General features: G+C 33.0%; 4 protein-coding genes across 4 annotated transcripts in view; all 4 read left to right on the forward strand.

The window, feature by feature from the left end:
• Positions 1 to 8,516, forward strand: part of LOC106140692 (protein takeout-like) — a 31,359-nt gene extending 22,843 nt beyond the window's left edge. Inside the window, exons 3-5 of the mRNA XM_060954468.1 lie at positions 3,116 to 3,264; positions 4,139 to 4,272; positions 7,469 to 8,516. Coding sequence (XP_060810451.1) covers positions 3,116 to 3,264; positions 4,139 to 4,272; positions 7,469 to 7,767 — 582 coding nt within the window. The 3' untranslated portion in view covers positions 7,768 to 8,516. The remainder of the gene's footprint in view (positions 1 to 3,115; positions 3,265 to 4,138; positions 4,273 to 7,468) is intronic.
• A 3,584-nt stretch (positions 8,517 to 12,100) lies between these two features.
• Positions 12,101 to 19,941, forward strand: LOC106140694 (uncharacterized). The gene is made up of 6 exons (XM_060954467.1): positions 12,101 to 12,286; positions 16,067 to 16,170; positions 16,639 to 16,775; positions 17,358 to 17,497; positions 17,929 to 18,072; positions 19,161 to 19,941. The coding sequence occupies exons 1-6, from the start codon at positions 12,235 to 12,237 to the stop codon at positions 19,313 to 19,315; spliced, it is 732 nt and encodes a 243-aa protein (XP_060810450.1). The 5' UTR covers positions 12,101 to 12,234; the 3' UTR covers positions 19,316 to 19,941.
• A 516-nt stretch (positions 19,942 to 20,457) lies between these two features.
• LOC106140689 (uncharacterized) lies at positions 20,458 to 23,119 on the forward strand. The gene is made up of 5 exons (XM_060953394.1): positions 20,458 to 20,563; positions 21,223 to 21,469; positions 21,855 to 21,988; positions 22,247 to 22,387; positions 22,965 to 23,119. The coding sequence occupies exons 1-5, from the start codon at positions 20,458 to 20,460 to the stop codon at positions 23,117 to 23,119; spliced, it is 783 nt and encodes a 260-aa protein (XP_060809377.1).
• A 1,305-nt stretch (positions 23,120 to 24,424) lies between these two features.
• LOC106140690 (protein takeout-like) lies at positions 24,425 to 27,383 on the forward strand. Its single transcript, XM_060953395.1, has 6 exons — positions 24,425 to 24,497; positions 24,934 to 25,023; positions 25,448 to 25,595; positions 25,936 to 26,069; positions 26,586 to 26,738; positions 27,235 to 27,383. Exons 1-6 carry the CDS (start codon positions 24,425 to 24,427, stop codon positions 27,381 to 27,383), a joined length of 747 nt encoding a protein of 248 aa, XP_060809378.1.
• Positions 27,384 to 27,455: the final 72 nt, after the last annotated feature.

Here is a 27,455-nt window from a genome sequence, read left to right on the forward strand (position 1 = left end):
AAAAAACTGATTTAAAAAAATGAAAGTATTGTTTTGTAAAGAAAGACTTTTCGAAGATTTTTTTAGATTTGTTTTTTCGCCATTTAAACCAAATTCCATTAAATTAAGATTTGAAGTTTTTTTATAAATAACAATATAAACATAACGAGTTGAATACAGAACTCGGTTTAAGAAAATAATGTACCTACACAAGTTCCAGGTTCCTTTACTTAATACAAGTGTGAAAGTATGTGTTTCGAACACCAAGAAATGTGTCACTTTAGGACTGGGATACTCTTACAAATAAATCGAGTATTATTTAAATAAGTAAATCTCACATCACATTGTATTAAAAGATGCATTTTGACAGTTAAAAATATTTAAATCACCTCAGCTAGTCAAAAGCCTCCTCTGAGGTCAAATTGAGGGAAAGAGAAAACTTTATTGATTCATTATTATTTAACATTTTAGAGTCTTAAATAATTATTTTGTTAACATCCGAATGTCTTTTTCTTCTTCCTGGATTTAGTCCTGGTTACGTCGTCACTTCTCTGAACAGACCTTCGCAATCTGAACCTCAACCATATTGGATCATTACACACCCTGTTGCCTGCATGAGCAGGTTTCCCTGAACATAACAGTATCGGTATGTTCTCAAAGTAATATAATATGGGCTAGATAGATAGATAATTGAACCTGTGCTTCCATGCGCATAAAGCCTCAAAGCATCCGAATGTGTAAATGAAATAAAAAAATAAATTTTCTTTTGGCATTTGATTTCTTACCAATAACAATGAAAAATAAAACCCTCACCTGTATCACACACACACTCGCTACTAAAACCACCAGACACCACCCCATATTTGAGAAATAAAGGAAATTCACACACTTGGCCTTACATATATAGGTTTATTTTCTCTGATAGTATAACAAAAATAGTGTCACCGCGTTTTATCAACGCTCAGTAAGCACGTATTATATGTTTTTGTTGTGCTGATAAAAACAATAACACGTGGTTTTTCGAAATACATCGTAAATGTATGTTTGTTGTAGTTATTCATTTAGAAACTATCTATTAGTCGCATATTTGGTACGTGATTAGGTTTGTTTTATACCTAATAACTAATTGTAAGAACAATAAAGGTTTGCTCTATAATAAAAAATCGTTATAACAAGATATCAGTTATAAAATGAAACATCTTCGTTCCATTAAAACATAAAATAAAGATTTATGCGAGATATACTAGACCACCGCTTCACTTATGAATATTTCGGATCAAGTTGTTTTAAACATACATTCAATATTAAAGATTTATTTAAGATTAAATTTTAGTTATATTATAGTATAAGAATAAATTTAAGTTTAGTTTTTATAAGTTTTATTGGACCGACTTAACTTATAGTAGTCACTTAAACATTTAATCCTGACATTTGTATCAGGAACCCCGAGTAAAATCTAGAACTAACTGTATAAAAATGTATTAGTCTGTAGCTGGTCTGATAGTGAAAGATAATCAAGGGAAAGGCTTTTATTTAAACTGGGCGTTTTTCATCTAACAACATGTGATAACGAATCTTGTGTTGTTATTGTCTACCCCATAAGGGATAAAGACGATTTGTATAGGTACATATGATTGTAATGTGTTTCTGCCTGATTTCACTTTATCCGAAAAACCTTATGAATATTTTATGAATTAATAAATGGCGAGAAACTGTAAATGGTAAATTTTATCAGAAGGTTATTAAAATAAGTGAGGTCGCAAGTCATCGACACTAAAAGGACATAACTTAATAAGTGCTAAATACGTGAGAAACATTGCGCAAGTTAGGTCCTTGAGCCCTAAATTAGGGTGAATGGCTCAACCGGTCCTATATTGGGCCATACTGTAATGAAACTTCGTTACGGATTATCCGATATTCGCATATATGTATACAGTCGTAAAGTAATTAGTAAGTATATTTCTTTCTAAAGCTAGAATTTCAAAAAAGTGGGTTTTTGCCAAATACTTATTATAAAAATTCACAGGTAATTTTGTTTTATATCCTAGTAACTTTTGTGGTTCCCGGTTGTGTTGTGTGGGTTCCGGCACCAATACAAAAAAGAATAGGACCACTCCATCTCTTTCCCATGGATGTCGTAAAAGCCGACTTAGGAGTAGGCTTATAAACTTGGGATTCTTCTTTTAGGCGATGGGCTAGCAACCTGTCACTATTTGAAACTCAATCATATCTTAAAGCCAAATAGCTGAACGTGGCCTATCAGTCTTTACAAGACTGTAGGCTCTGTCTACCCCGCAAGGGATATAGGCGTGATTATATGTATGTATGTATAACTTTTCTTCGCTCCCGTCATAACAAAACAAACAATTTTTTTTGTTTCATCGTTATAAACAAACATCATTGCAAATCCTTACTTTTCATCAATATTGACATTTGTATAAAAGTATTCTTATCCACATTTATAAGCGGTCAAGACATTTAACGAGGCATGCGAAATCTCATGTCGACCTTCAGTCAAGCTTCGGCTATTACAGGAGCAATGAAAATATTTACTCGCTTGATTCGAAAGTATGTCATTGTCAAAGCATTGCCCAACACTAGCAACTAAAGATCATTGCGGATTCCATAAGTAATCTACGGTAATAATAAATCAGTAATCAGATTTCCTTTTCCGCGCGCACGTGAAATTCGGAATCTGGTAATCAGCGTAATCGATGCAATTATACATGCGTCTGTTATGAATATTAATTCTTGGGTATATTAGCTTCTTAAAGAAACATTTAAGGAAACTTTTATGACCATTTATACATATATCTTCTGTTACTGACAGACAACGTACAGCCGAAGTCGAAACTACTAAGCGTAGGGAGCTGAGTTATGACATGTAGGTTGCCTTGACCGTTAGTGCTAAGAAAGGATTTTAAAAAAAAAACCCATGCGATCGGAAGTTAACAGGACTTTCTGTTTTACGCGGGTGGAGCCACGGGCGTTCTCTAGTAACTTAATAAACTGAAAACATGATCGTTTCCGTCAGATTCGATTAACTTTCATTCAAGTATGTAGGTACGATACAATAAAAAAATAATAAATTAACACACCGGATTAAGTAACGAGATATTTTATTGTAATATTCCAGGGTATTCCAGAGCTGGACGTCCCAGGTATAGAGCCTCTAAGCCTTGGTCAGATCGCGCTGGCCCGCGGTCCGCAGGGCGCCAAGCTGACTGCCGTCGTCAACGATGTTAAGGTTCGAGGCCCGAGTAATTTCATCATACAGGAACTAAAGTGAGTTGATAGACCTTTTTTATACTAACATTCCACAATGATGAGGGTTCCACATTTATGTTAAACCGACGTGATCTGGTTAGAAGATATATTCAGTCTACGTTTACGCACCGAACTGAACCGAAAAATTCATGATACAGGAACATAGATCCTTATAATCATAAATTTATTTATTTTTTATTGAAAATTTAAGGCACTTTAGAATAGAACCAGTTTAATTTAAATTAAATTATAAATAACTAGCTATGCCTGTAACATCGTCCGCGTGGAATTGTTATTTTGGGCATTATTGAAGTCCTCAATGATGAATAATTTTCCCCGTTTTTTTCCGTTTTTTTTTCACATTTTCCATTATTTCTTTGCTCCTTATAGTTCCTCGATAAATGGTTTATTCAATGCAAAAAGAATTTTTCAATTCGAACCAGTACTTCCTGAGATTAGCGCGTTCAAACAAACAAACAAACTCTTCAGCTTTAAAATATTATAGTATAGATAATGGGCTACGATTTTTTATTCGGGTACCCCAACACTAACAAACATTTATTCAATATCTACTCACTGGGGAATACCTACTGGGAATGTAATGCCATAATTTACATTGTAGCGGGAGCGATGATTCGGGCTCGACTCCCATAAAGGGAAGATCTTCCGCCAGGCTCGGTGTTATGCCTGGGGAACTGCGGCTCCGACGATGTTGAGTCGGACGTTGTATTAATGCTCCAATCCGTGAAATCTTTGTTTGCGCAATTTTGATTCTTCGCTGCTATTGGCTGAGCGCGTCAATGTCCTCGTGATGATTGACAGTGTGTGTGTGTCATTAGTGATGTCGCTACATGTGATGTTTGTTTTTAATATCTATACTTGAATTTTTCAGGTCAGATCTTGACAAGAACCGGTTCGACTTCAAGCTGTTGCTTCCGAAGCTGGACTTCGCCGGGAAGTACAAGATGGACATCCAAGTGCTCCTGCTGCGGCTACAGGGACGAGGGAACATCACAGGCTCCTTCAGTTAGTATTATTTTCCATACTAATATGTTGAAAGAGAGAGTCTGTCTGTTACCCTTTGAAACACACAACTACCACACTGATTTTAATGAAATTTTATATAAATATAGTTTATTATCCGAAGTCAAATATAGGCTACTTTTTTTTGGAAACAACACAAGGGAACGGAAAAAAGGAATTTTAGTTTGACGCAGGCGGAGCTACAATCAGCTAAGATTCCAATATACCCGGGGGTTCCCGTAGAAATTTACGTAAGTATCAAGGTTGTTTCGTCTAGGAGCAAAAATAAAAGTTACAAGTGATAAAATTCCTTAATAGTTATATGGCAAAAACGCGAATTAATTAAATAACAAAACATATGTGCTGTAACTCAACATAACTAAATATAATTAGAAGACAATTAAATCATGTTTTACGTAGGATTTTCACAATGGTGGTACAAAATATATTGTGACGTTGCATTATACAAAAACAAATTTAACATAACGTAAACTTGAAATCTAATTAGGTACTTGTAATGCTATGGTACGTTAATTTGATGCAACAAATGTTATAAAAATTCAAACAACAACATCGCTGAACGAAATTATGTATGTTTATAATACATACGAGTACATATAAGTACTTAACGACCATTTCCTGGAGAGAGTACATATTTACACCTGCTACGACCCCTGCATACTTCTTTCACTTCATCCACTTTCATAACTATTTTCATGCAAGCTTCCTAAAGCAAAGCCTAGTAAACATAGCCTTAGTCTTGTGACAATCGCCTCTTTTTACTCCATCAGGGATAAAGATATGATTTGTGAAACTATGTATGTTTTACAAGCCGCGTTCTATTGATATTTCAGGTAATTTTATTAGGTACTTGCATTCAGATATTTGCTTCCTACTATGTAACATCATAACGAGCACTATAATAACATTGTAGGTACATACTTGAAATCAGTAGGCAAGCACTCTTAAACTACGGGCTATAGTCAGGTATATTTATTTAGTAATAAGTTAAATAAACATCGTGAGGAAACCTGCACATTCAGGCAACTGGATGTGTAACCTTGATTGATCCAATAAGAGATAGATTCCCCTGTAAATGTTGCGGAGGTCAGACGGTAGTTGCTTCGTGTAAAAACCTGACTCACCCAATCCTGGATCCATGGTCAAGGGCATACGACGGGCCCTTCAGAGTGGTGAGGATGCAACCGGGACTTATGCTAGGAGGAAGAAGCTTTATTTAGTAATGAATACCTAATGCTCGTATATATGGGACAAATCAAACAAATTGAGTTACTGAGCTCCAAAGTAAGTCCGAAACATATGTAATAGTAATTTAACTGTACTGCAGTTTATAATAAAACTTAAATATATATTAGACATTAACCTGTTATGAAAAAATAAAATAAAAGAACAAAATACTTATCCGTGAACTTTGATCCAAATTGTAGATGTGAAGTCGATGGGACTTTCACAATTTCCTTACAATGGTGTACATAAAGTACAAGGAATTGAAGCAAAGCTCGACATCAAAGCCCCTGTATACTTTTTTCGCTTCATCTACTTACATTACTCACTTCATGCAGTCTCGCCGGTTTAGGAAACATATGACCTGACTATTTAACCAGATCATCCGCAATTGGTATATTATTTATGTAGAATAAAAAAATAAATTGACACCTGATTATTGTCGGTTTGCTATTGAAATGCTATATTAGCATTAAGTTCATCTATTGTACCTCAATAAAGTTTTAAACAAATAATTGATAGAGTAAATAATATCTAAAATTTACGCTAGAAAAGTAGGAAAAGCTACTTTTGCTAGTAAGACGTTAATTCAAATATAGGGCTCCAGAGACCAGTTGGCGACGAGTGGGGCGGCGAAGCGGCATTCCAGTATTGCGTGGAGTGTTGTGGCTTCACGCTGACAACATCGCGGTCAATACGCGAGTTACAAACTCACTACTAAAATATTACTTACGTAACTAACACTACAGGTGTAACACTCCTTATATACGAATATACACAATAATTAAACAAACTATAGTTTTGAAGAAATAGATCATTCATACGATAAGTAATTATAAATAAATAAAGAAAAAAATACACACATGCAAATGTTCGATCCATTTATGTATTTTCTAAAGTTTTGTTAGCTTCTACATTTTGAAAAATTATATATTGTAAGCTTTTAATAAGTATCGTGTGAAAATAGGGCACAGAACTTAAGATATAAAAATTTTGCATGCAAAGGGGTTTTATTCCCTTTTTCTTTTCAGTATTGAGTAAGATGATTTTAAATATAATCCAGGGCAAGTGACTGCTTTGTGTTGTTTGATTCACCATTATAGAATATTCATATAAAACTGAAAAGTGGCATGTCCTTTAGATCTGAACATGCACACAAAAACAACAATATTACAATCTCAACATGAGATATAAGACGATGGATTACAAAGATTCAATTATAGGGGCAGCTAGTAGAAGACAAGTTGAGAAAGTTACTGACCTTGACCCCGATGTATTTAACCTTGAAGAAACGTGTTTTAATGAAAATACAGTGTAATTCACATATGCGGACAGCGTACATACCATCAACATAACCATTCAAGTCATGAACACGCAATGTGTAATACCAATTGATTTGCACATAATTTTAGCTATTAAAACAATAGATACTTAAATAATAAAAAATAAACACGAGATCAATGATAATGATACATTTGCAAATGTAAACACGGAATTGGTTTCATTAAAATTACTGAATTATGTAAATAGCAAATTTACATAATGCGTTATATTAACATTCGCATGTGTCAACATCCATACTAATGGATGCTTAGAGTACTGGGTTGTAATCTTAATCTATTGTGTTTAAAAATAACATTTGTTTTTTTTTTTGTATAAAACATAGGACATGTTGTATATATTAAATATAAAAAAAAATTTGGTTTGTGAATGCGTCTCTACGTAGAATGTTTGTGAACCATATGGTCTATCAAGAGAGATAGTTTCTTGCTCTCAAATTTATGTATGTCCAGTTTTGTACCCTCTGCTTTAGGGCCTGGGGTTCGTTATCCATAATTTAAGTCTTTCTATTTTTTTTGTAATATACAGCCTTCATTATTATCTGGTTAAAGAGTAAATGTGTATTTATTTATATGTTATTCAATTTTAAAACCTTGTCATTTTTATTTTTCAGAGGACTACGCATGCAACGTCACAATGAGAGGACACAAAGAAAAGCGCGGCGAAGATGAATACTTGCAGTTTGATCCATTCAGAGTCAAACTTAGGGTTGGTCAGTCCTCAATCTACTTAACCAACTTATTTGACGGCGATCCAGTCCTGGGACCCGCCACTAACAGGGTTATCAACGAGAACTCTCAAGTGTTCCTACAAGAAATAAGTCCGGTCCTAGAACGGAGCCTTGGGGAACTCTTCACCGAAATGGCAAATAAAATAACATCTAAGTTCACATATAAGGAATTATTTCCTTAGCTTATACAATTAAATTCTGTATATAGATACGTAAGTTAGTGTGAGATTTTCTGGACTTTATTATAAATAGTGATTTGCGATCGCAAGTGTCAGATGCCTATGCAAAATTCAATAAATGTGATAGTAACGTCTATGGTTATAGTGTCCATTGAATAAGTTTTAGTAGGCTTTGGTGATAAGGCTATTTGTAACTTGAAATAACATTTTTTTGTTACTTTTGTATTAATTTAGCTTTATGTATTTAAATATAATAAATATTATTTTGTGTTTGTTTTAATAATAATCTTCTCGCTAATATTAGATTTCAAATAGAAGAGTCTATATTGCAACCATAAATATTTCACTCGAATAAATTTCACAGAAATCAATTTCAATTTGCAAAACAATTTGAAAAAATAATCCTTGATTCAACCTACCTTTTTGTAATACTTCACTTCTAGCTTTGTGCTTTATTCATACTTCAAGTAAGAAACGTTACCATGACTTCATTTTATAATAAATTAAAATACACATTTATGTATAACATTTATTTTATTAAATAAGTTTTCGATTTTTTTATACTTTAGGTTTACTAATGAATTACCATTATCAGATGTAATTAAATTAAAATTGACTGATTGGGAGAAATTGCTACTTTCTCGTCTTTGTAAGACGGAAATACTGCTATTGTAAATACGACTTTTTACTCGTATTATGTGATGTAAGGACACGAAAAAAACAAGTTTTCTTTTTTAATATTTTTAATAAAAAATGAGGAATAAATTCTTCCTTTCATTTTATCCTAAAACAGAGGTTAATTAAAAGCAGGCTCCTTTCCCGCAAATGTTATTGAATTAATATTAGGTATGTACTTATTATTATTTTTACAATCGACAAAAAAAATGTTATAAAGCATAAAGTAGTAAATCCAGAGCTTTCCTGGTACGCTTAAAAAATCTTCTTAAATTCTTAAGTCTTCAAAATCCTGAAGAGGCCGTGTACCGATTATTCTTTTCTGAGTTATGAAAGTACATTAGTTTGATACTTATCGATGTTTTTCTGATGAGGGAGAACATCGTGTGGCAACTTCTGCACATTTAGATAACTACATTTGTAGTGTAACCATGATCCAATAAGTAGGAGTATGAGTCATGTTTTCAGAAAAGGTTGCGGAGGTGAAAAGAGAGTTTATCGCTTAATGTCAGTCCAGATTCCTGGTTCGTGGGGGAAGCCAGGCTCCTTTCCAGAGAGATAAGGACATAATCGGTACTAACGCCAGACGGACAATGAGTAGAAGAGAGTCAGTTTATGATAAGTTTATAAAAGTGTATTCGCTTTTTGTTTAATAGCTCAGCGTAAAGTTAAGCTTACTAAATTCCATTTATTGACCAAACAATGTTCTATTTGTTTATAAATATTGATAGCCAGGAACACAGAAAACAGACGGAAAATCTTCAGCAGTTTTATTTTATTTCAGACATTAATTAGATCGGGTTGATAGACGGTGTGGTCCAAATATTCAAAAAAATCATTCGATTTAGACAGAGTACAATATATATACAGAGACCTCTCTGTGTATATATTATACTTACTTCATTTTAAAAAAAATAGAATGCTGAAAGCATTTATTTAAATATAGTTAACGTCAGTATGCTTTTCATACAGGCCGTTACCGATTTATATCTGTAGTTTTGTATGTTGCCAAAAGATGGCGTGTTAAAAATATATATTTTTTTTAAAGTTTCCTTTGAAAGTCTGTTTGAAGATAAGGCTTAACTGACATTTATTGAATACTAAAATATAGAAGAAAATTCTCCATAAATATAGAGCATTATTGTTAAGTAGCGTTTCAGGAAAATCTACCCGTTGTTCCCTCACTTTTATTGGGGACGTTCTGCCATTACGTCTGATCAAGAATAATTACCCTTAGGCTGGTTGTGTGAAAATACAAGTTAGGTATCATCTAGTGCAATGTTGAGCAGAACAGTTAAACTATTAAATCTTTGCTTATAATGTTAACTTGCTCTGTTTACTTAATTTTTAAACTTACCTGTTTAATATATCTCATCTTTCTTATTCACCGGTAGATATGATCATATTGAAGCCCTTATTTCATATGATTACTTGGATCGAAATTTATTGCAGCTTTCTTGAACTAAATATTAATAATGCAGTTGTTGCACAATGTGTACACTACAACAAAGATAAATTTATAACATTAAAATATTTTTAAATTTTCGAGTTTTGTAAATTAAATAACAAGAATTTTAAGACCAGTACAAAGATCTTTTGGTTAGGCTGAAAGAGATAACATAACAAATAAGCAGAATCTATGTACTACAACGTTTATTGTATGTGTTTAAGTATAATGCTTTAGTACTGCTTCAGTACTTATTTGGATTGGTCAGACGTAGTCTACTTCTTCTAAAAGAGATATGTTTTAGTTGTATACGTGAATTGGTATGGTTTGTTTGAAATTGAACTATACAACTGGGCGTTGCCGTTCAGTCTCTTCGAGATTGTTGGCTCTGTCTGGCCGTAAGGGATAAAAGGATTACCTATTGTATGAATTGGTAAATTACATCATTACTTGGATCACGACAGCAGGATCAACACTGAAAATCTATCACCTAGCATCATCAAAAAGTTCATTCACTATATTCCGATGGCAAGATCACTTAGTATCCTCGTGAACATACATACATACATATGGTTACGTCTATATCCCTTGCGGGGTAGACAGAGCCATCAGTCTTGAAAAGACTGAATGGCCACGTTCAGCTATTTGGCTTAATGATAGAATTGAGATTCAAATAGTGACAGGTTGCTAGCCCATCGCCTAGAAAAGAATCCCAAGTTTGTAAGCCTATCCCTTAGTCGCCTTTTACGACATCCATGGGATAGAGATGGAGTGGTGCTATTCTTTTTTTTATTGGTGCCGGGAACCACACGGCACCTTGTGAACTACTTTTATAAATCTGCCTTTATTATCTGTCATGAACTGTACACGTAGTTTTTATGTAACTAACAATGCGGAATTACTATCTCGCCTACATTTCGTACATTGATCTTATGGAAATCCATGTAATTGTAGTGATTTTGGATTTAATGTGTAATAAAATTTCAGTTTGACGATACATACTGGTGATGGTGATGTTAATTAAGAAATAGACGTAACTATATTACAAAATAACGAATGCTAAGTTTAGAGGGCGATGAAAAGAAAAATACTTTGTAATTCAATCTCAGAGACGAAAGGGTGGTCTAAAAATATTCTGTCTAAAGTAGTCAAAAAACATTTATATTAATATTATTACGAATTACTCAAATACTTCAATAGTAAATAATACATTTCTTTAAAAAAAATTGTAGATAAATTTCTCACTTAAAAATTGAATTGATTCCGTATCTATATCTTCTTTTTTTATTGCGTCTTATATTTTCTCTATTCTAATTTGAAACGTGATGTATTACTTGCTATTTTTAAACTATAATTAACGCAAATTGTCAGAAGTAACAGATAGGTGATCAATTAAAACGGACACAAAAAATATCAGCTATTTTTCGGTATCAAAAAAGTCTGCAATATGACGCAAGTGATTCGTGCAATAGTGAAGGTCTGTATTGATAGCACTTTTTGGACAAAAAGCAGCTTCCGCTGCGGTCCGTAAATAATACAGTCAAAACACATAACCTATTCAATAAAATTATAACGTGTTACCTCGTTTTATAAGAGCCTTGAGAATCAAGCATTCAATTCAAAAGCGAATGTTAGCCCAATTTACAGCAACACAATTTTAATAAGTAGGAGTATGTAAGTATTTACTATATTTTTATATCCTCAGACACCTATGAACTTACAAACTGCAAAATTTTTTTTTTAGATAATCATGTTGTATAAGTTAAAATTTATTATTAAATTTCGCTGGTGACATTTCTAAAATGAAATTATTTAGTTTTATTCGGGTCTCATATTAACAAGTTTAAATCAGGTAAAGATTTTTCCGAACGGAAATAAAAATGCAGTTTTGAAAATTATTTACAATAAAAAGGTAAATAAATTGAATATGCTATACCACTTATATATGAAGAATAAAAATGAGTATCTTATATCTAAAAAAAATGTTCATACATATAAAAGTCATAGGAAAAATTTTATAGCGTAAGTTCCAATGTCTGACGGTTTTTATAACCCCACATTAATTCAGTTGACGTGATCACACGCTATTATTTAAATTGATATGGCTACAATTTGCGACTATTAATGTTTTTTTTTCAATAGATATTTTTTGGCACGATAAGAATATAAAGAGGAAAATCCGCATCATGTTGGTCCTGCTTGCCTAATATCGTGGGTTTGGGTCGGTGGTCAGCTGAACCGCCGCTCACCATACAAATATCAGATTTTCGGACGCCGGTCTCCACTTATTGGTAGACACTGGTGCAAGACTGCAGTTGGACTGATTCTTAAAAATACGATAAGCAATCATGAAAGTGTTGTTTTTAGTGCTGTGCGTTTTGGGTGTGTATGGAGAGACACGTAAGTATATAATTTTATATTTATATTTAGAAAATAAATCTACTGTCTTGCAAAAATATTTTAGAACTATTTATTGTTTTTAAAAGATATAATATAAGCTAAAATAGAATATACTTTGGAAAATAAACACATAATGACATTTATTTACAATTTAAAGTTTGATATACAAATACTTATTGCATCGTCGAAAACGACGCCTTATCAGACAAAGGCTGTTTGTCTGATAAGGCATTTGGTTCTAGTATCTAAAGATAATTAGTGTTGGTAAAATGTTCTATATAAATATTTAGGATCTGTTTATGTTGACTATAAGTTATAGGTATGTACAAATTCGTAATATTTAAAAAAATTAAACATTTAGTCTAGCGTTATTACGAGTATGATGACTTTGGGAGTTGGTTTAAGTATTGATTCCCAATATGTTCTGGCTTACTTAGAGCATCGGTAAAAAGGGTAGATAATAAAGAACTCCTATGTTTGTTTTATTTATTAATTGGAGTGGTTCCAATTCAATTGCTTTCAAGTAATAAAAAAAAAAATGAAACTGCTGGCTGTGAAATTTTTTGGCATTTGGATTTTTACCGCCTATTTGATACTAATTTGCGGCGAACGAAACCACGATTGAAATTATAAAATATTTTCTGCCTTTCTTGCTTGATGTTGTTGATTAAGTTTACTGTTGCGTGGTTACCGGCACTGTAGAATATAGGACTCTTCCATCCCTTTCCCATGGTTTTCGTAAAGGCGAATAAAGGAAAGGTTTATTCTTTTTGTAGCCGATGGACTTATAAACTGTCTACTATTTGAATCTCAATTTTATCATATAACTGAACAAAGCCTTTTCAAGACTGGTGGCTCTGTCTTCCTCACTAAGTATTATACGTGAATATATGTACATACGTATGAATGAACTAGTTGATTTACTTTATATGTCTCTTATATTATATGTGTTATCGCTGTAGAGGTATTACGTACGAGAGGTAATAGTACGAAGACTGTATCCTTTTACGAATAGTCACCAAACCAGCCTCTCAAGGAAGACAAGAATATATGCTAATACAAATCTTGTATACATACATATGTAGCACACAGTAATAGCCAATTGGCTGAGTAAATTTTTTATTATCAATCACTCTTTTTTTTTAACATTAAATCCGATCCCTTAATTGTTCCAATAATTAGGAATGATGTTAATTCATAAATAAATAATTATTGTCGCCGTCCGCGTACGTCATATTCCAAAAAAATTCGTAACTACGTTTCGCTATGACATAGCTACTGATTGATTCAAGAAATATACAGGAAACCTTAACAAAACAACATCATAATTAATAGTTAATACGTTAGTAAGTTATTAGCGGTAATAAAACATAAAACGCAATGACTTACTAAGAAAAAGTAGAGTGTCACTTGGAACAGAGAGAGACTTACTAATGTGATGTTACGCTACGAAAATTACAATATTTTGGTATGAATTAATGAAAATCTTAAAAGAAAAGAAAGTGATTGTGTTCAAATATAGTTTTACTTTCAAAGATTATAAAAACTTAGTGGTGAAATGTAATAATCGTCGTTTTAATTGTAATGTTATTAGCAGGAAATTAAATAATCTCGTTGAAATTCTAGGGCTTGGCATACATTGCACTGAAATTATATCATCGCAAAGTATGCCAATCGAGGCTTTATGTAACTGAAGAAGCCTGGAGATAAAGCCGACCACCTATTGGTATATTCACATCTCGACAAATGTCCGTTTCTGCATATTTATCACGTCTTTAACCCACTATAGACAAAGCTAGTTAAAGTTTAGTTAGATTCGAAGACCACATTTAGCTGGATGACCCAATATTAATATGATAGGTTGCTAGCCTGCCTGAAAGATGAATCCCAAGTTTATAAGAATTTAACTTGATTGTCTTTTATAATCTGGGCGGGAAGAGAAGCAGCTCACCATATCTAACAGTGTATTTTTAATCCACCACCAGAACCTCTCGGCATATTAGGTCTTATAACCGAAATGTTCAGTCGGTTTTATCTTTTCCTTGAATATCTCATTGCGAAAACTTGGAATAAAATTATAAGAATTTTAAATCCGTAAATTCCTAGGGGAACGCAGCTAGAACCTTAATATTTTAAAGATTTAAGAATACAGACATTAGAAATTGTAAATACATTTTCATAATATCGCAGCTGGGGTCACACACGACTTTGAAACACTGATTGGTTAATGTTCAATGACCAATTACACACAATCAGACCGTGTCCATTTCAGAAGGCACCTGATAAAGCAATACAAATGGTCTATCCACTGTGGATCGCATGTCAGATGAACTAACAGTTCAAGGCAGTCTGCATCCTAAAGTGCATTGGCACAAACACAACAAAATTAAATGAGATAACCTTCTTTTTTTTAAGAATTGTCTTTAAAAAAAGAAGGTTATCTCATTTAATTTTGTTTTTAAATTTAATATTTTATGGTCTATTACGTAATAAATTACTACTCTATATGTGGTAAATATATAAGACTTACAGAGTTGTACTTTTTCAGATGAATAATAAGGTTACTATTGTTAATTACTGTCTCTCGCGGTTTCCCTCGCGTTATGTGGGGTTTTTATAGTATTAAATCTTCGCCCTACAAAGCGTATTGATAACTATACTGAGCGTGACGTTATGTACTAACACGCATTTTATTTGCAGTCGGTAAAGTAATATATATTATCTACGCATTGAACCTTTTTGGTTTCTTTAATGTATATTTGTATTAACTTTTCCATGACAAATGTCCATCGTGGTTATCAGAACGTTAAAGTATAAAACCAACTTCCATCGCACTCGAACTTGTAATTATTGCGTAATTATTGATTACTAATCAAACAAATAAAAAATCTTTTAAATCACATTTTTTTTGTTTAGTTTTAGTATTAATATATTTCTATTTTATTTTAAAATCATAAAGTGCCGTGTGGTTCCCGGCACCAATACAAAAAAGAATAGGACTACTCCATCTCTTTCCGCGGATGTCGTAAAATGCGACTAAGGGATAGGCTTACAAACTTGGGATTCTTTTTTAGGCGATGGTCTAGCAACCTGTCACTATTTGAATCTCAATTCTATCATTAAGCCAAATAGCTGAATGTGGCCATTCAGTCTTTTCAAGACTGTTGGCTCTGTCTACCCCGCTAGGGACATAGACGTGATTATATGAATGAAGAAATTATAAAATGACTAAGCCACGATTAAGTTAATTTTAACAGATTGATATTGGAGTCCTATAATGCAACCTATAAATTATTCTTCGTGACATACTCACGTACATATAGGTATGAGCTATTGATGTGTGTATTTGTATGCAAGGGAAATACATTCGGGACAAGGTCCTTCCGTCAATTACATACCCTATTAGGGTTATGACTAGATTTTGTAATATGTCTGGGCGTGTCCCTTTTTTGTCATGTTTAGACTTTGCCATTCATTAAGTTTTAGGAATTTGAGAGTTTGTTTGGGTATTTGTTGTAATTAATCTTGATTGCGTTCAGATTGTAAAAGTCTGTCAAGGGAAAGGTTTGGATAAACTTGTGATTCTTCTTAAGGTGGTGGGTATATCCTGCCGTTATCTCAAATTCTTAATTCCATCATTATGCCAGCCAGCTGAACGTGGCTTTTGAGTCTTTTCGTGATTATTGGCTCTGTCTGCCCCTTAACAGAAAAAAGATTGAGATAAACAACTTAGACATATAGAAATTATGACATCTCACTATGTTATAATGTTGTTTGCAGCTGACTACTTCCCGAAATGTAGAAGAAGCGACCCACAAATTGAGAAATGCATTCTCGAAGGAGTGGAAGCCATGAGACCTTATCTCAATAAGGGGATCCCTGAGGTTGGTATTTTTAAATTTTGATGGATTCTCAATAGTTCTCTAGATTACATAGTAACAATAATTAACTGATTGGTCGCTCAAACCTTATACTTTACCTACTTCTTCTTCTTCTTGTTTTATTTATTTATTTAAATGTACACCTACTATATTGTACAATAGGTGAAATTAATGCCAAAAGGTATTCTCTACCAGCCGTACCTTTAGACTAAACTGAGACTGTAAGTTAGGTGGTTAAAATAAGATCGATTTGCGATAGATATTCAACATTCTAAGATATGATATATATACATGAACATTAACCAATAATCAACATATATTAATATTGTGACAGTATACACTTGTTGTATATAGAATAGTTGCTCTAAATATTCTGTTATATAAATTTTCTTATTGATATCTGAGAACGATTATAACTATAAGAAAATACATGTTGGAATCATTCTTTTGATTATGATACATATTTTTTAGGTTAATATACCAGCAGTAGACCCGTTCGTTGTCCCCACTTTGAAGCTGGACAGAACTGCTCCAAATCTACGGCTGAAGGCTACCATTAGACATGCGAAGGCATTTGGGGGATCCGCTTTTAAGATTGAAAAACTTAAGTAAGTAGTAGATGATAGCTATCGTCTTCTTTTTCTTTCTGAAGAGAAGAAGAAGACGATAGCTGATATATATCACCTAGCGGCCCGTCACGGCTTCGCTCGTGGAACATACTTACCTATAGCTCTATAGGTAACACTCGTATATAATATATTTTTGATTTTACTTTTCATGATAGTTCAATATTTCCGAAGATAAGCTTTTACAAACAAAGTTATAAACTTTACCTCTTTATAATATTAATAAAGATTACATATTTTCTTAAATTATTTTTCAGCCAGTGGTCTAGTACTATAGAAACAAATGTAATGACAGGGAGAATTGGAAAGAAACCTTATTTTTAAATTAAGGCGATGGTCTAGCAACCTAAACTATCCAATTCTCAATTCCATAATTATTCTCTGTACGATAAGGAATCAAGCCTCGATAAAAACGAGTATATATATGGTCTTTTTTTACTTCTAAACGACTCTATATAATCAATCAATAACATTCCTGAGAAAATACTACCTATAGACATCTTAAATAATCTAATTATATAGTATATATACCTAACAACTAATTATTTTCTATCTCAATTTCAGGGTGAACCTAAACAACAAATATGCTGCCGAAGTGAAAATCACAATTCCCAAGCTTATGGTGGTCGCGGACTACGACGTGCACGGCTCCCGGCTGCTGACCCTGGACATCAACGGGAAGGGCAGGATTCGAGGCAACTTTAGTGAGTTCCCTTTTGTAATTTCTGTCGGCCTGTTTGGCCGATTGTCAAATTCCCGTCTCAGAATTAAAAGGTCTCGGATTCGATCCCGAGCCAGGTAGATATTAAATAACTATGTTGTGTAATTAAAAGTTTTGTATTTTATCAGTAGACTGGCCAATCCTGACAGCCTTTACTTAGTTCACAAAATAAATTAATATGTACATCAACACACGTAACAATTAAGTTCTTCGATCTATAGTTTAATATTAATTTAAATACCTATTCCTTGAAAAGATGTATAGTGGAGCACAAAGAAAAATATAGTTTGTCTAAGTATCTTAAACGTAAGATTATTATCTATGAGGTTTACTGTACCATGTTTTATAAAAACATTTATTTTTGCATATCCTTGAATTTTTCAATACTTTTAAACTTCCTTTTTTTCTTTTCAGCTGGCATAGCGGTAGTAGCTAAAGGTGTGGGCAAACTGACGCAGAAGGACGGCGTGGACTACATTCTTGCAGACCGGGTGGTTGCCAAAGTTAGGGTCACGCACGCTCAAGTTGCCGTCGACGATTCTGAACGACCTGTAGCTGGTAAGTTGTCAAAAATAGTAAATTACATCTACTGAAATGTTATACTGTGAAAGTTTGCCTGCCTGCATTACGATTTGCCGGCCAAACCAATTTGTTCCAAATTTGTTGACATTTTACATAAAACAATATTTCAATAACTAATCCGGTCAAACATAACATATGTATATTAAAATATACACTACTTGAGCTTTTGTCCGTGTTGATTTCCAGCAATGAATGAGTCTCTGTTACCCCTAAGGGTCAAGTCTTCCTGTGTCTATTTTTGTAAAAAAAAAACACTATTTTCAGTTACATGGAAAAATACCAAATACAAATACATTTTTATATATTTGTATGAAGTGTAGGTGTAGAATATTTATATAAAGTTTATTAGACGCCTCAAGTATTCGTTAATAGATTATATTTTTTGATCTGATTTTTCAATCGTATAAAAATATTTTTAATCGGTAGCTATAACGTTTTCAATTATAGCTTCAATTGATGTAATCAGAAGTATATTTTCAGTCTCTTGAATTTTCTACAGCATATCGATTCGTGTTTAAGTTTACCTGAAATCCTTTTAACTAATCGTTAGTTTCCGCTGAATAATACAGTTTTAATTATCAAGTTGCCCTTTGAAAATGTTAACAATATTTGATAATATAGTTGCAATTCATTGTCTAAGTCAGTGACCTCATTTTGCATTATAATCCGCCTTCTATTTTTTTATGAATGTACATGTTTGGTAAAATGTAAACATCTAAGAATGCACTCAAAAATGTGTTATAATAAAAAGGGATTATATTTTTTTTAAATAAATTATTAATTTTTAATATATTTATAACATATTGTTTTTGAATTTATAATCCCGCATGTGAAGGATATTTTTCGTTTTTTGTTCAAATTCAAGTCACAGCAATAAACACATTAATAAAATTTTCTGAAGATTTATAATAATTTTTGTACTTAAATTATTGCAGTTTTAATGGCAATGCTTGATTAAATTTAAAGGCAGTGACTATAATGCTAAATGAAAGGTGGAATTTTTTTTAATTTATAAATTACCATTATTTCGAGATATTCTGCATTTTCTTTGTTCTTTTTTACAGCAACATCTGCAGCAGCCTTCTTCAACGCCAGCCCCGGGGTGGTGCTTGACATCCTGAGTCCTCTAATTGACGAAACCTGTGCAACAGTAGCCAAGGCTTTCATTAATAAAGTCCTAGGATCGATACCCATAAAGGATGTTTTGCTTGACGACTGAAAACTATAAATGTTTTAAATAAACAATAATTTATTTCCTAAAGTAATTTGTCACAAAACTGGTATAGTCAACCGCATATAAAGATACTCTGTGTGAAACTATATGAGACGGTGATGGAGGCGAATTTGCGGTGAATTAGAGTTGATGTTCTGTTGACTGTACTAATTAGAAATAAAAACATATTATTTTTTAGACATAGATCCAACATGTTTTGTTTTTGGCTGCGTTTCATTTGATTTTGAAACTTAAGAAAAGGAAAGATCTTGTAGTTTTAAAGAAGTGTTCTTTCTACGATAGCGAATATATGTTTATATGCAATAGAGTGAATTGGTGAAGAAATGTATGTTTTAGTATGTACTATTTAAATTGTTTTTGTACAACTTAGGAATAGATTAAAATAAGTAATGAGAATATATTCTCCTCAATCCTTACACTACTAGTACTTAGGTACCTGAACATAATGTTTAAGATTTATTAATTTAGGGTAAATCAAGCAAAGAATAGATTTATACATTCTTCAAAACGATCATGCCCCTTTCCACATATTGTATTGTAGTGGGCCAAAGACTCGTGAGTATATTCTAGGAATATGCAAATTGGTCAACATGAATTTAAAATAAATAAAATAACAGTATAAATTTATGTATTTTTATTTCATAATTCAGTTAAGAAAAAGTGTACCTTTGTATTTAACTGGAAAAAAATATTTAATTTTTTTCTGCGCATACTTACTAAATTATCATTATAAATAAAGAAAGAGTTTAAAAAGAAGATCGTTTTAATATAAAATGAAAAAATGTAATATAGCGGCAATTTTTTTAATTGTTTTCTTCATTCAAGAATTTTTTAAAAACATGTTTCGATATAACATTTTTTTTTCTTCCTTTAAATTGGTTTCGGTAAAAGAGTTATTGCGCCATCTTAAATCAAGAAAAAAAAACATGTCCCATTAGTTTTTTTATGGTAATTGAGAAGGGTCACTTAACATTCTACGTGTACGTAACCTAGGAACCAGTCCTAAGACCTTAAATGCGAGGCCAGTGCACCAGTTATGGAATCTACGACCAACTCACCCATATCTCTTATAAAGGCATATTTTTAATTCTTATGTTAGAATACGTTTAGATAAACAGACGGTTAAGATGTGGGGATTATTGATCAGATTTATCTTATTAGGCGTTTGTGCAAAAGAAGTGATTAGCAGAAGAGTGGATAGGAACAATGCCTCTTACGAGGTAGATGATACCAGTAAGTACAATTAAGTTCTTTATATTCATTAAAAATAATTTGAAATATTGGATAGAAAATCTAGCTACTGTCCGCGAATTTCTCTTAAATCTCTATAAATTTATGGTATTCCTATATTTAACCTTTATAACTGTAAAGTTTCATGAAAATCCATTCAGCAGTTTTTGTGTGAAAGAGTAACAAACGACACATACTCATAAACTTTCGCACTTATAATATTACGAAGAATATAGTAAGCAGTCGCATTTTGTATTAATTTAAATTATTCTATTGTCTTTTAGTCCAGTTATGTGTTTGTAGGGTCAAGCTCTTTTGGTAACAATTAAAAAAAAAATTGTGCCACAGCTGCTTCTTTCCCGCGCAAAAGTAAAAGACTTCGTAAAAGTCAATCAAGGTTTGGGGTCAATTACTTTTATATTAAAACATGCGCATAGCTTAATTAAAGTAATATTTAATCACTTAAATGTTATGGAAATACTTCTTCTGACTGTCGTTTCGCGGTTTTATGCTCACATTTCTAGATTGAAGCCTGGGATATGCCTTGTTGAGCATGATCTTGGATTAATCGTTGATGAGTCATATTTATACATCATTCAGTACTTTCTGATTAAAAAGTTAAGGTGATTTAACGAAGAATTTAACTTTATTTTATTTTTAAGTAAAATCATCGGTATGCCACTACAGCGACCCAAATGTTGCCGATTGTATCCAAAGAATGGCGGAACAAGCCAGGCATCTTCTAGCAAAGGGTGTGCCAACCCTGGGTGTCCAACCTTTGGAGCCCTTGAAGGTCCCTAGCATCAGGTTAAGGCAACATAATGTTCCAAAGAATGCCTTCAAGTATGACGCCTGGCTCTCTGATGTTATGATCAGTGGACTAACAAACTTCACGTTTAATAAATTAGAGTAAGTAATATTGAAGTGACTTATGAAATTTTCTTCTGTTAAGCATTTCGTACTAACTCTTCTGGGATTCTTCGTTTAGAAGACTGGCTAGAAACCTGTCACTATCTATCCAGTAGGCTTATTTATTTCTATATTCTTTATTGTAACATTTACCATTTGTAAAGTACTTGTGGACTTGTGTAAAGTGTGGTGGACTTAATGGCTAATAGCATTATCTAGCAATCTACCGTTGGGTTAAGTAGAGAACCTTTGTGTGTACCTACTGTATTTATATAGATATGTATGTTAACTATGTATAATGCAAATATTTACTACTATTTTGACAACAACTCCACATATTCCACAAAAAAACATAACAGCTCATGAAGCGTTTATTTTATTTTAGCGTGTACCCTGAAGATCTGAAAGTGACAGCCAACATAAGTCTGCCACACCTGGTCATGACTGGCGAATACGTAATTCTGGGTGAATTCCAGATGTTGCCAGTCGAGTCCACCGGAAAAATGTCCGCTAACTTCTGTAAGTAGAGTCAAACAAAATAAATACTTAATCTGGCCATAAATACTGTAAAAATAAAAATTAATGAAATTTTTGAATTTGGAATATATAATTTTTTTAAATGATTGTTAATTCCATAGAGAAAAGCATTTTTTTTTTATTTTCGCGCCAAATTATAAAACTTTGTTCATACAGAAAGTTTGTTTTTTTTGGTTTTTTTTTAAATCAACATTATAAAGATGTGACAATTTGTTTAAATAATATAATTTTTCTATACAGCAATGTGCACCGCAGCCCTGGTAGCCTTAGGTGCGCGTGTGCATAAGCGGATGGTGATCCGAGACGCGGACGTCCGGCTGAGATGCAGCGACACGGTCAAAGCTGACCTTAACGAGGTGCATTCTACTACCAATGAAATGGGTATGATGATTGATGTTTATTTATATATTTATGCGTAGGTAAAGATTTCGTTGGGTTTATCTGTGTGAAAAGGATAAGGGAACTTAAACTGAGATGCAGCGACACTGCTGAAGGTTATCCTATTTTTAATTATAAACAGCCATTTGAGTACATAGACATTTTTACAGTTTAAGCAATATTCCCTATTAAAAAATTAATAGTCAATTTTTTGAGTCTTTAATGCAAGTCCCGCCAATTTCACTGAATTGACTCACAGTACATATCGTCATTATGACACGGCGGTAAGGGGTTAAGGCAGTTAGTTTGTCTAATGACAGAAATCAGAATTTGAAATTCTAGAATTAAAATACAAAGACTGCATACAAGTTCGATATAACATTGTAAGAAAAGGAACAAATGAAGTTCCCACCTCCACCAATCTCCACCTACCTATATGTTAATTAAAGCAAGTGTTACATTAAATATGTACAGTCAACGGCAGAAAGACATAAGGCCCATTTCAATCAAGGTCATTTTTTTTTTACTCTAAAAAGAGGCAAAACTGAACACAATGGCATATATGATTTCATCATTACAGAGATGATAACAGACCACATTGCCAAGATGCATTCCTCGGAGATAGTGAAAGAGATCCAGCCAGCTGTTGAGACATCCCTGGCGATGGTCCTGGAGGATATCGCCAATAAATTCCTCAAACATATACCTTCGGAGATGGTCTTCCCAAATAAGTAGTCAGATTAAATAATTTTGCTTGAACAAATAACAAAATTCTTTAATTTGACACAGGTTTAATTTTAAAGAAATCTTATGTATGAGAAAGATATAATAATGTTTAATGTTAATAATCAAACTTCGTCGAAAAATATTTATATTAAGATGATATGGTTAATGTTAAGATTACTTTGTTTAATTTATTTTATAAATATAATTAACTTATTCTAGGTTCATAATAAATCAATGACACAATTTACACTTACTTTCATTCACTACTCCTTCAACTATTACAATAAGCATTGCACTGACTTATCTAAAATGAATCAATGACTCTATCGTCGAGTGATTAGATGATCGATAGTAGTTACTTAATCAGAAGATAAATTAATCGTAGTGTCGAGTCTTGCTAACTTGGTGTTACAACAGTGACGTAACACGAGCGAGACCACTCTGTTACAAAACTATTCGGTATTTTACACTAACTTTCTCTTCAAATAACAACCTTAATTTTTAATACATAAGTGTGCTTATAGACTGAGTACAAATTTATGGGTCGAAGACTTAAATTATACAATTATGACGACATAACCAAAAGGTGCAGCATTGCATTGTATTATTTGCTTATTGTAATATTAACAGCATTTGTTTTGTTTTGTATTTTAGCAACATAGCTCTGGGCTCTAAATTAGAATAACTGGTAGAACACTGACTGTAATTTGTCACAGAATAGTGACATTGAATTTATGAGCAATTTCATTATTTATTCTGCGAATTGCATGATTTAGAAACAGCAGGTGGTGTCAAATATTGTGTAATTCTTTAAGCTAATAAATTAGCTTAGCTAAATATGGCTTTCCCATTCATTAACCCCAAAGAGGTATAATTTTTACCTGACTTTGAAAACCAATTCATTCAGAAGTTATTTTTGAAAAGACAAAGCCAAAGATTTCTTTAAACTTGTTTGAATTATGTGACAATGTGTATGTATTAAAATAATGCTCAGCTTATTATTTTTATAAATAGACAAGACTTAGGTTTTTGAATCTCAATTTAGCCTGATTAACGCGACCTTCGAGTAAGTTTTACTATTGAATTTGAAGTTATTACTATTGGTAATGTCTAATTGTTTTGGGTTATTCTGTATACTTAGCAGTTTAATAAAAAAACAAAAAAAAATTGTAAAATTATTCTTGTTTTGTAATGTGACTGTGTAGATTAATGGATAAGATGATTCAATGATGACCATTGCTTTATCGTCACGTTCCAAATCGTATTTATATAAAAACTTACCAAAGAAACCTTCATTTGTTTTTAATTAGTAAAATGTGGAAATTGTTTTTGGTGCTCGGTTCAGTGAGCGCGGCCCACGCGGGGCTCGGAAAGAGTTTCATCAACTGTAAGTTTTGTTTGTAACGTTCCATAAGTCTGATATAAGCATGAATGAATTTGGAATTTCTTTATTTTCGTTTCATTCATCACGTTCATGTCCGTTGAACTCTTAATGTATGAAATTTCTTAAATAATGTTTTGATTAATATTGTCAAATTATTGACTGCTCAGATGCGCATATGAAAATTTGAGGAAGTACGAGTATCTCTTATAATTTATAAAGTACCTCAAGACTGCTAATGTTGGATAAACATACATACATAAAATCACGCCCCTTTCCTGTACAGGTAGGCAGTGACTACATCTTTCAGTAATGTTAATTTAAGTTTATTAGTAATCACTTTGATTTTTAATTTTAAATTGAGGTAATTACCATGCAGCCTTATGTAGCTTTTTCAAAATTTCACCCCATGTAATTTTACATTTCTTTTTATTCATAACAGTTGGTGGTTTCATTTGTCCAAGAGAGGACAGAGCCTTGGGGCGCTGTTTACGAGATGCGCTGAATACTTACATACCTAAATTGGCCACAGGTATTCTAGCATCAACTTAATAAAAATTCTAGTCCAAGTTCAACATAGAAAAGCCTATTTATTCATATTTTTGAAATAATGACATATATTTTTAAATTATATTTAGTCTTTTTAACTTTGCAAGGTTTATTATTTCAAACTAGAATGCGCAAGCGGCTCCGCCTGCGTCCAGAGAAAAATCCCGTTAAACGGAACGGGAGCAGAAATCCCGTGAGGTATTCGAGAAACCCCTTAAACGAAGATATTTTTTTTTTCTTAGGGGAATCTTTTTACGTACTCCTAGAAACAAATATGCCAAATTTCAATATTTTCAAATAAAAGTGGAAATTTCAGAAGCACAAACCTTCAAAGTATTGTTATAAATTAAATCTGTGTGATTTGTCCTTTATACTTGGTGATAATTAGTTATATTTCGGTAATCCAGGATTGCCTGAGTATGGGATCCCGCCAAGCGAGCCGCTAGTGGTGCCATCTTTGTCCATTCAGCAATCCACGGGGCCTATAACTGTGTGGTCTTCCTACACCGACGTCACTGTTAGAGGCCCGTCTACCATGAAGATCAAAGATGTCAAGTGAGATTTCACTTTAATTATTACGGTGATACTTAACTTGAAGAAAAATATAGTGAATTCCTTTCTTCCCATTCAGATTGTTAGTGCCGTGTGGTTCCAGGCACCAATACAAAAAAGAATAGGACCACTCCATCTCTTTCCCATGGATATCGTAAAAGGCGACTAAGGGATAGGCTTACAAACTTGGGATTCTTTTTTAGGCGATGGGCTAGAAACCGGTCACTAACTTTATCTCAATTTTATCTTTAGCCACCCAGTTGAACGTGAGTCTTGCGACTCTGATTACCCCGCTAGGATAAAAACGTAATATGTGTATATGTATATAGATTACTGTTTCCAGAGTGCATTCGGACGAACATAAGGTAGTCGCCAAAATTTACATTCCCGAGTTGAGGATGAAAGGCAATTACGACCTGTCTGGGAACTTAATGATGCTGCCGATCAAAGGAGACGGGAAGTTTTCGGCCAAATACGGTAAATGTACCTTAATTGTATTAAAACTGTAAATGTAGGGAATTGTTATGGAAATGTACCCAAATTTATGTATATTTGTTCTTGTCTATTTTCATTATTTGGCGGTCATATGTGAAGGAAAAAAGCACGAGCAAAAGAAAGAAGGTGTAATAAGGAAAGCTCTCGATGAGAGAGCGAGACTTTGGTTTCATATAGAGAGACTTTTGTAATCAAATTTCTTTTTTGCCAATAAACATGATCAGGAATTTTCTTAGATGCATGGCCTCAGACCATGATGCTGCTAATGTTGTGCCCTGAATGTCCCACCATCTACACACTAAAAGATCATTTTACCCCTCACGAAAAGAAATATATTTTAAAATTGGATTCAAGAATCACATAAAGACGTTAACAAAACATAGGTAAACTTAGTTAAATCCGCTTTCCAAGCACAAGTACTTACAGCATTTTCACCAAAGACGTCAATTCACACATAATTATTAAATCTACACGTTTACCAGTTAATTTTCATTGCAGGAGATATAGATGCAGTTGTGACGATAAATCTTGGAAGAACCCCGCGTCACAATGGAGTGGATGCTCTCTCGTGCGAAGACCTTCACGTCAAGTTCCATCTAGGATACGCTTCAATGCAGCTGCAGAATCTCTTTGGAGGGGACGATGAACTGGGTAAGATTCAAGATTAATATATTCCACGAAGATGTGATGACAAAAGCACTCCCAAAATAATCCATGGTGCACTATTTGTATTTTCTTTGACAATCAAAGAATTTTGGGGGTTAATACATAATTAACCGTTTCTGAACATAAAAGTGTAGAAAAAAGCAGTATGTAGTCCATACGTATGACGAATAAGGACCCCTATTTCTTAGAGGGGTAGGTGTACTTCATCTATTCATTGGCATACTTTATGTATAGAGCCCACATGTCATAATAATTATTATTTATCATGTCGTGCAAGCATGGATTTAGGGGGTTTTTTTGACATGACCTCTTACCGCAATGCTCATGAGTTGGAAGGTACTTTCGTGTAAGCCTTTAATTATTATTTTCAAAAATTTCATTAAAGGAAATATTCTGGGGCACGAGATTTTTAGTTCTGTTTCGTTAATGTTGAAAATTATACTAATTTGATGACTATAAAAAACCGTTCAACCAATTCCAGGAAACACAATGAATGCGTTCCTGAATGAGAATTGGCAGAAACTAGCTGAAGAGCTGAAGACGCCAATGGAAGAGGCACTAAGGGACTTCTTCAAACCTCTAGCAGACCACGCATTTGCCACATTGAATGCTGATGACATACTTGCATAGAAAACATGATTCCCTTGGTTCCCTTATATACTAAGTAAAAATACCGTTTTTAAGGAAATATTTGAATTATAG

The sequence above is a fragment of the Amyelois transitella genome, chromosome 4 (assembly GCF_032362555.1).
Source record: "Amyelois transitella isolate CPQ chromosome 4, ilAmyTran1.1, whole genome shotgun sequence".
Classification (NCBI taxonomy): Eukaryota; Metazoa; Arthropoda; class Insecta; order Lepidoptera; family Pyralidae; genus Amyelois; species Amyelois transitella.

What these genes read in the sequence shown, in the direction of transcription:
- LOC106140694 (XM_060954467.1), top strand. Translation starts at nt 12,235, where the DNA reads ATGAAAGTGTTGTTTTTAGTGCTGTGCGTTTTGGGTGTGTATGGAGAG. An exon ending in TTTAAGATTGAAAAACTTAA is followed by an intron (nt 16,776 to 17,357) that starts GTAAGTAGTAGA and finishes TCTCAATTTCAG; the next exon opens with GGTGAACCTAAACAACAAAT. An exon ending in TTCTGAACGACCTGTAGCTG is followed by an intron (nt 18,073 to 19,160) that starts GTAAGTTGTCAA and finishes TCTTTTTTACAG; the next exon opens with CAACATCTGCAGCAGCCTTC.
- LOC106140689 (XM_060953394.1), top strand. Translation starts at nt 20,458, where the DNA reads ATGTGGGGATTATTGATCAGATTTATCTTATTAGGCGTTTGTGCAAAA. An exon ending in AAAAATGTCCGCTAACTTCT is followed by an intron (nt 21,989 to 22,246) that starts GTAAGTAGAGTC and finishes TTTTCTATACAG; the next exon opens with CAATGTGCACCGCAGCCCTG. An exon ending in TTCTACTACCAATGAAATGG is followed by an intron (nt 22,388 to 22,964) that starts GTATGATGATTG and finishes TCATCATTACAG; the next exon opens with AGATGATAACAGACCACATT.
- LOC106140690 (XM_060953395.1), top strand. Translation starts at nt 24,425, where the DNA reads ATGTGGAAATTGTTTTTGGTGCTCGGTTCAGTGAGCGCGGCCCACGCG. An exon ending in ATGAAGATCAAAGATGTCAA is followed by an intron (nt 25,596 to 25,935) that starts GTGAGATTTCAC and finishes TACTGTTTCCAG; the next exon opens with AGTGCATTCGGACGAACATA. An exon ending in GAAGTTTTCGGCCAAATACG is followed by an intron (nt 26,070 to 26,585) that starts GTAAATGTACCT and finishes TTTTCATTGCAG; the next exon opens with GAGATATAGATGCAGTTGTG.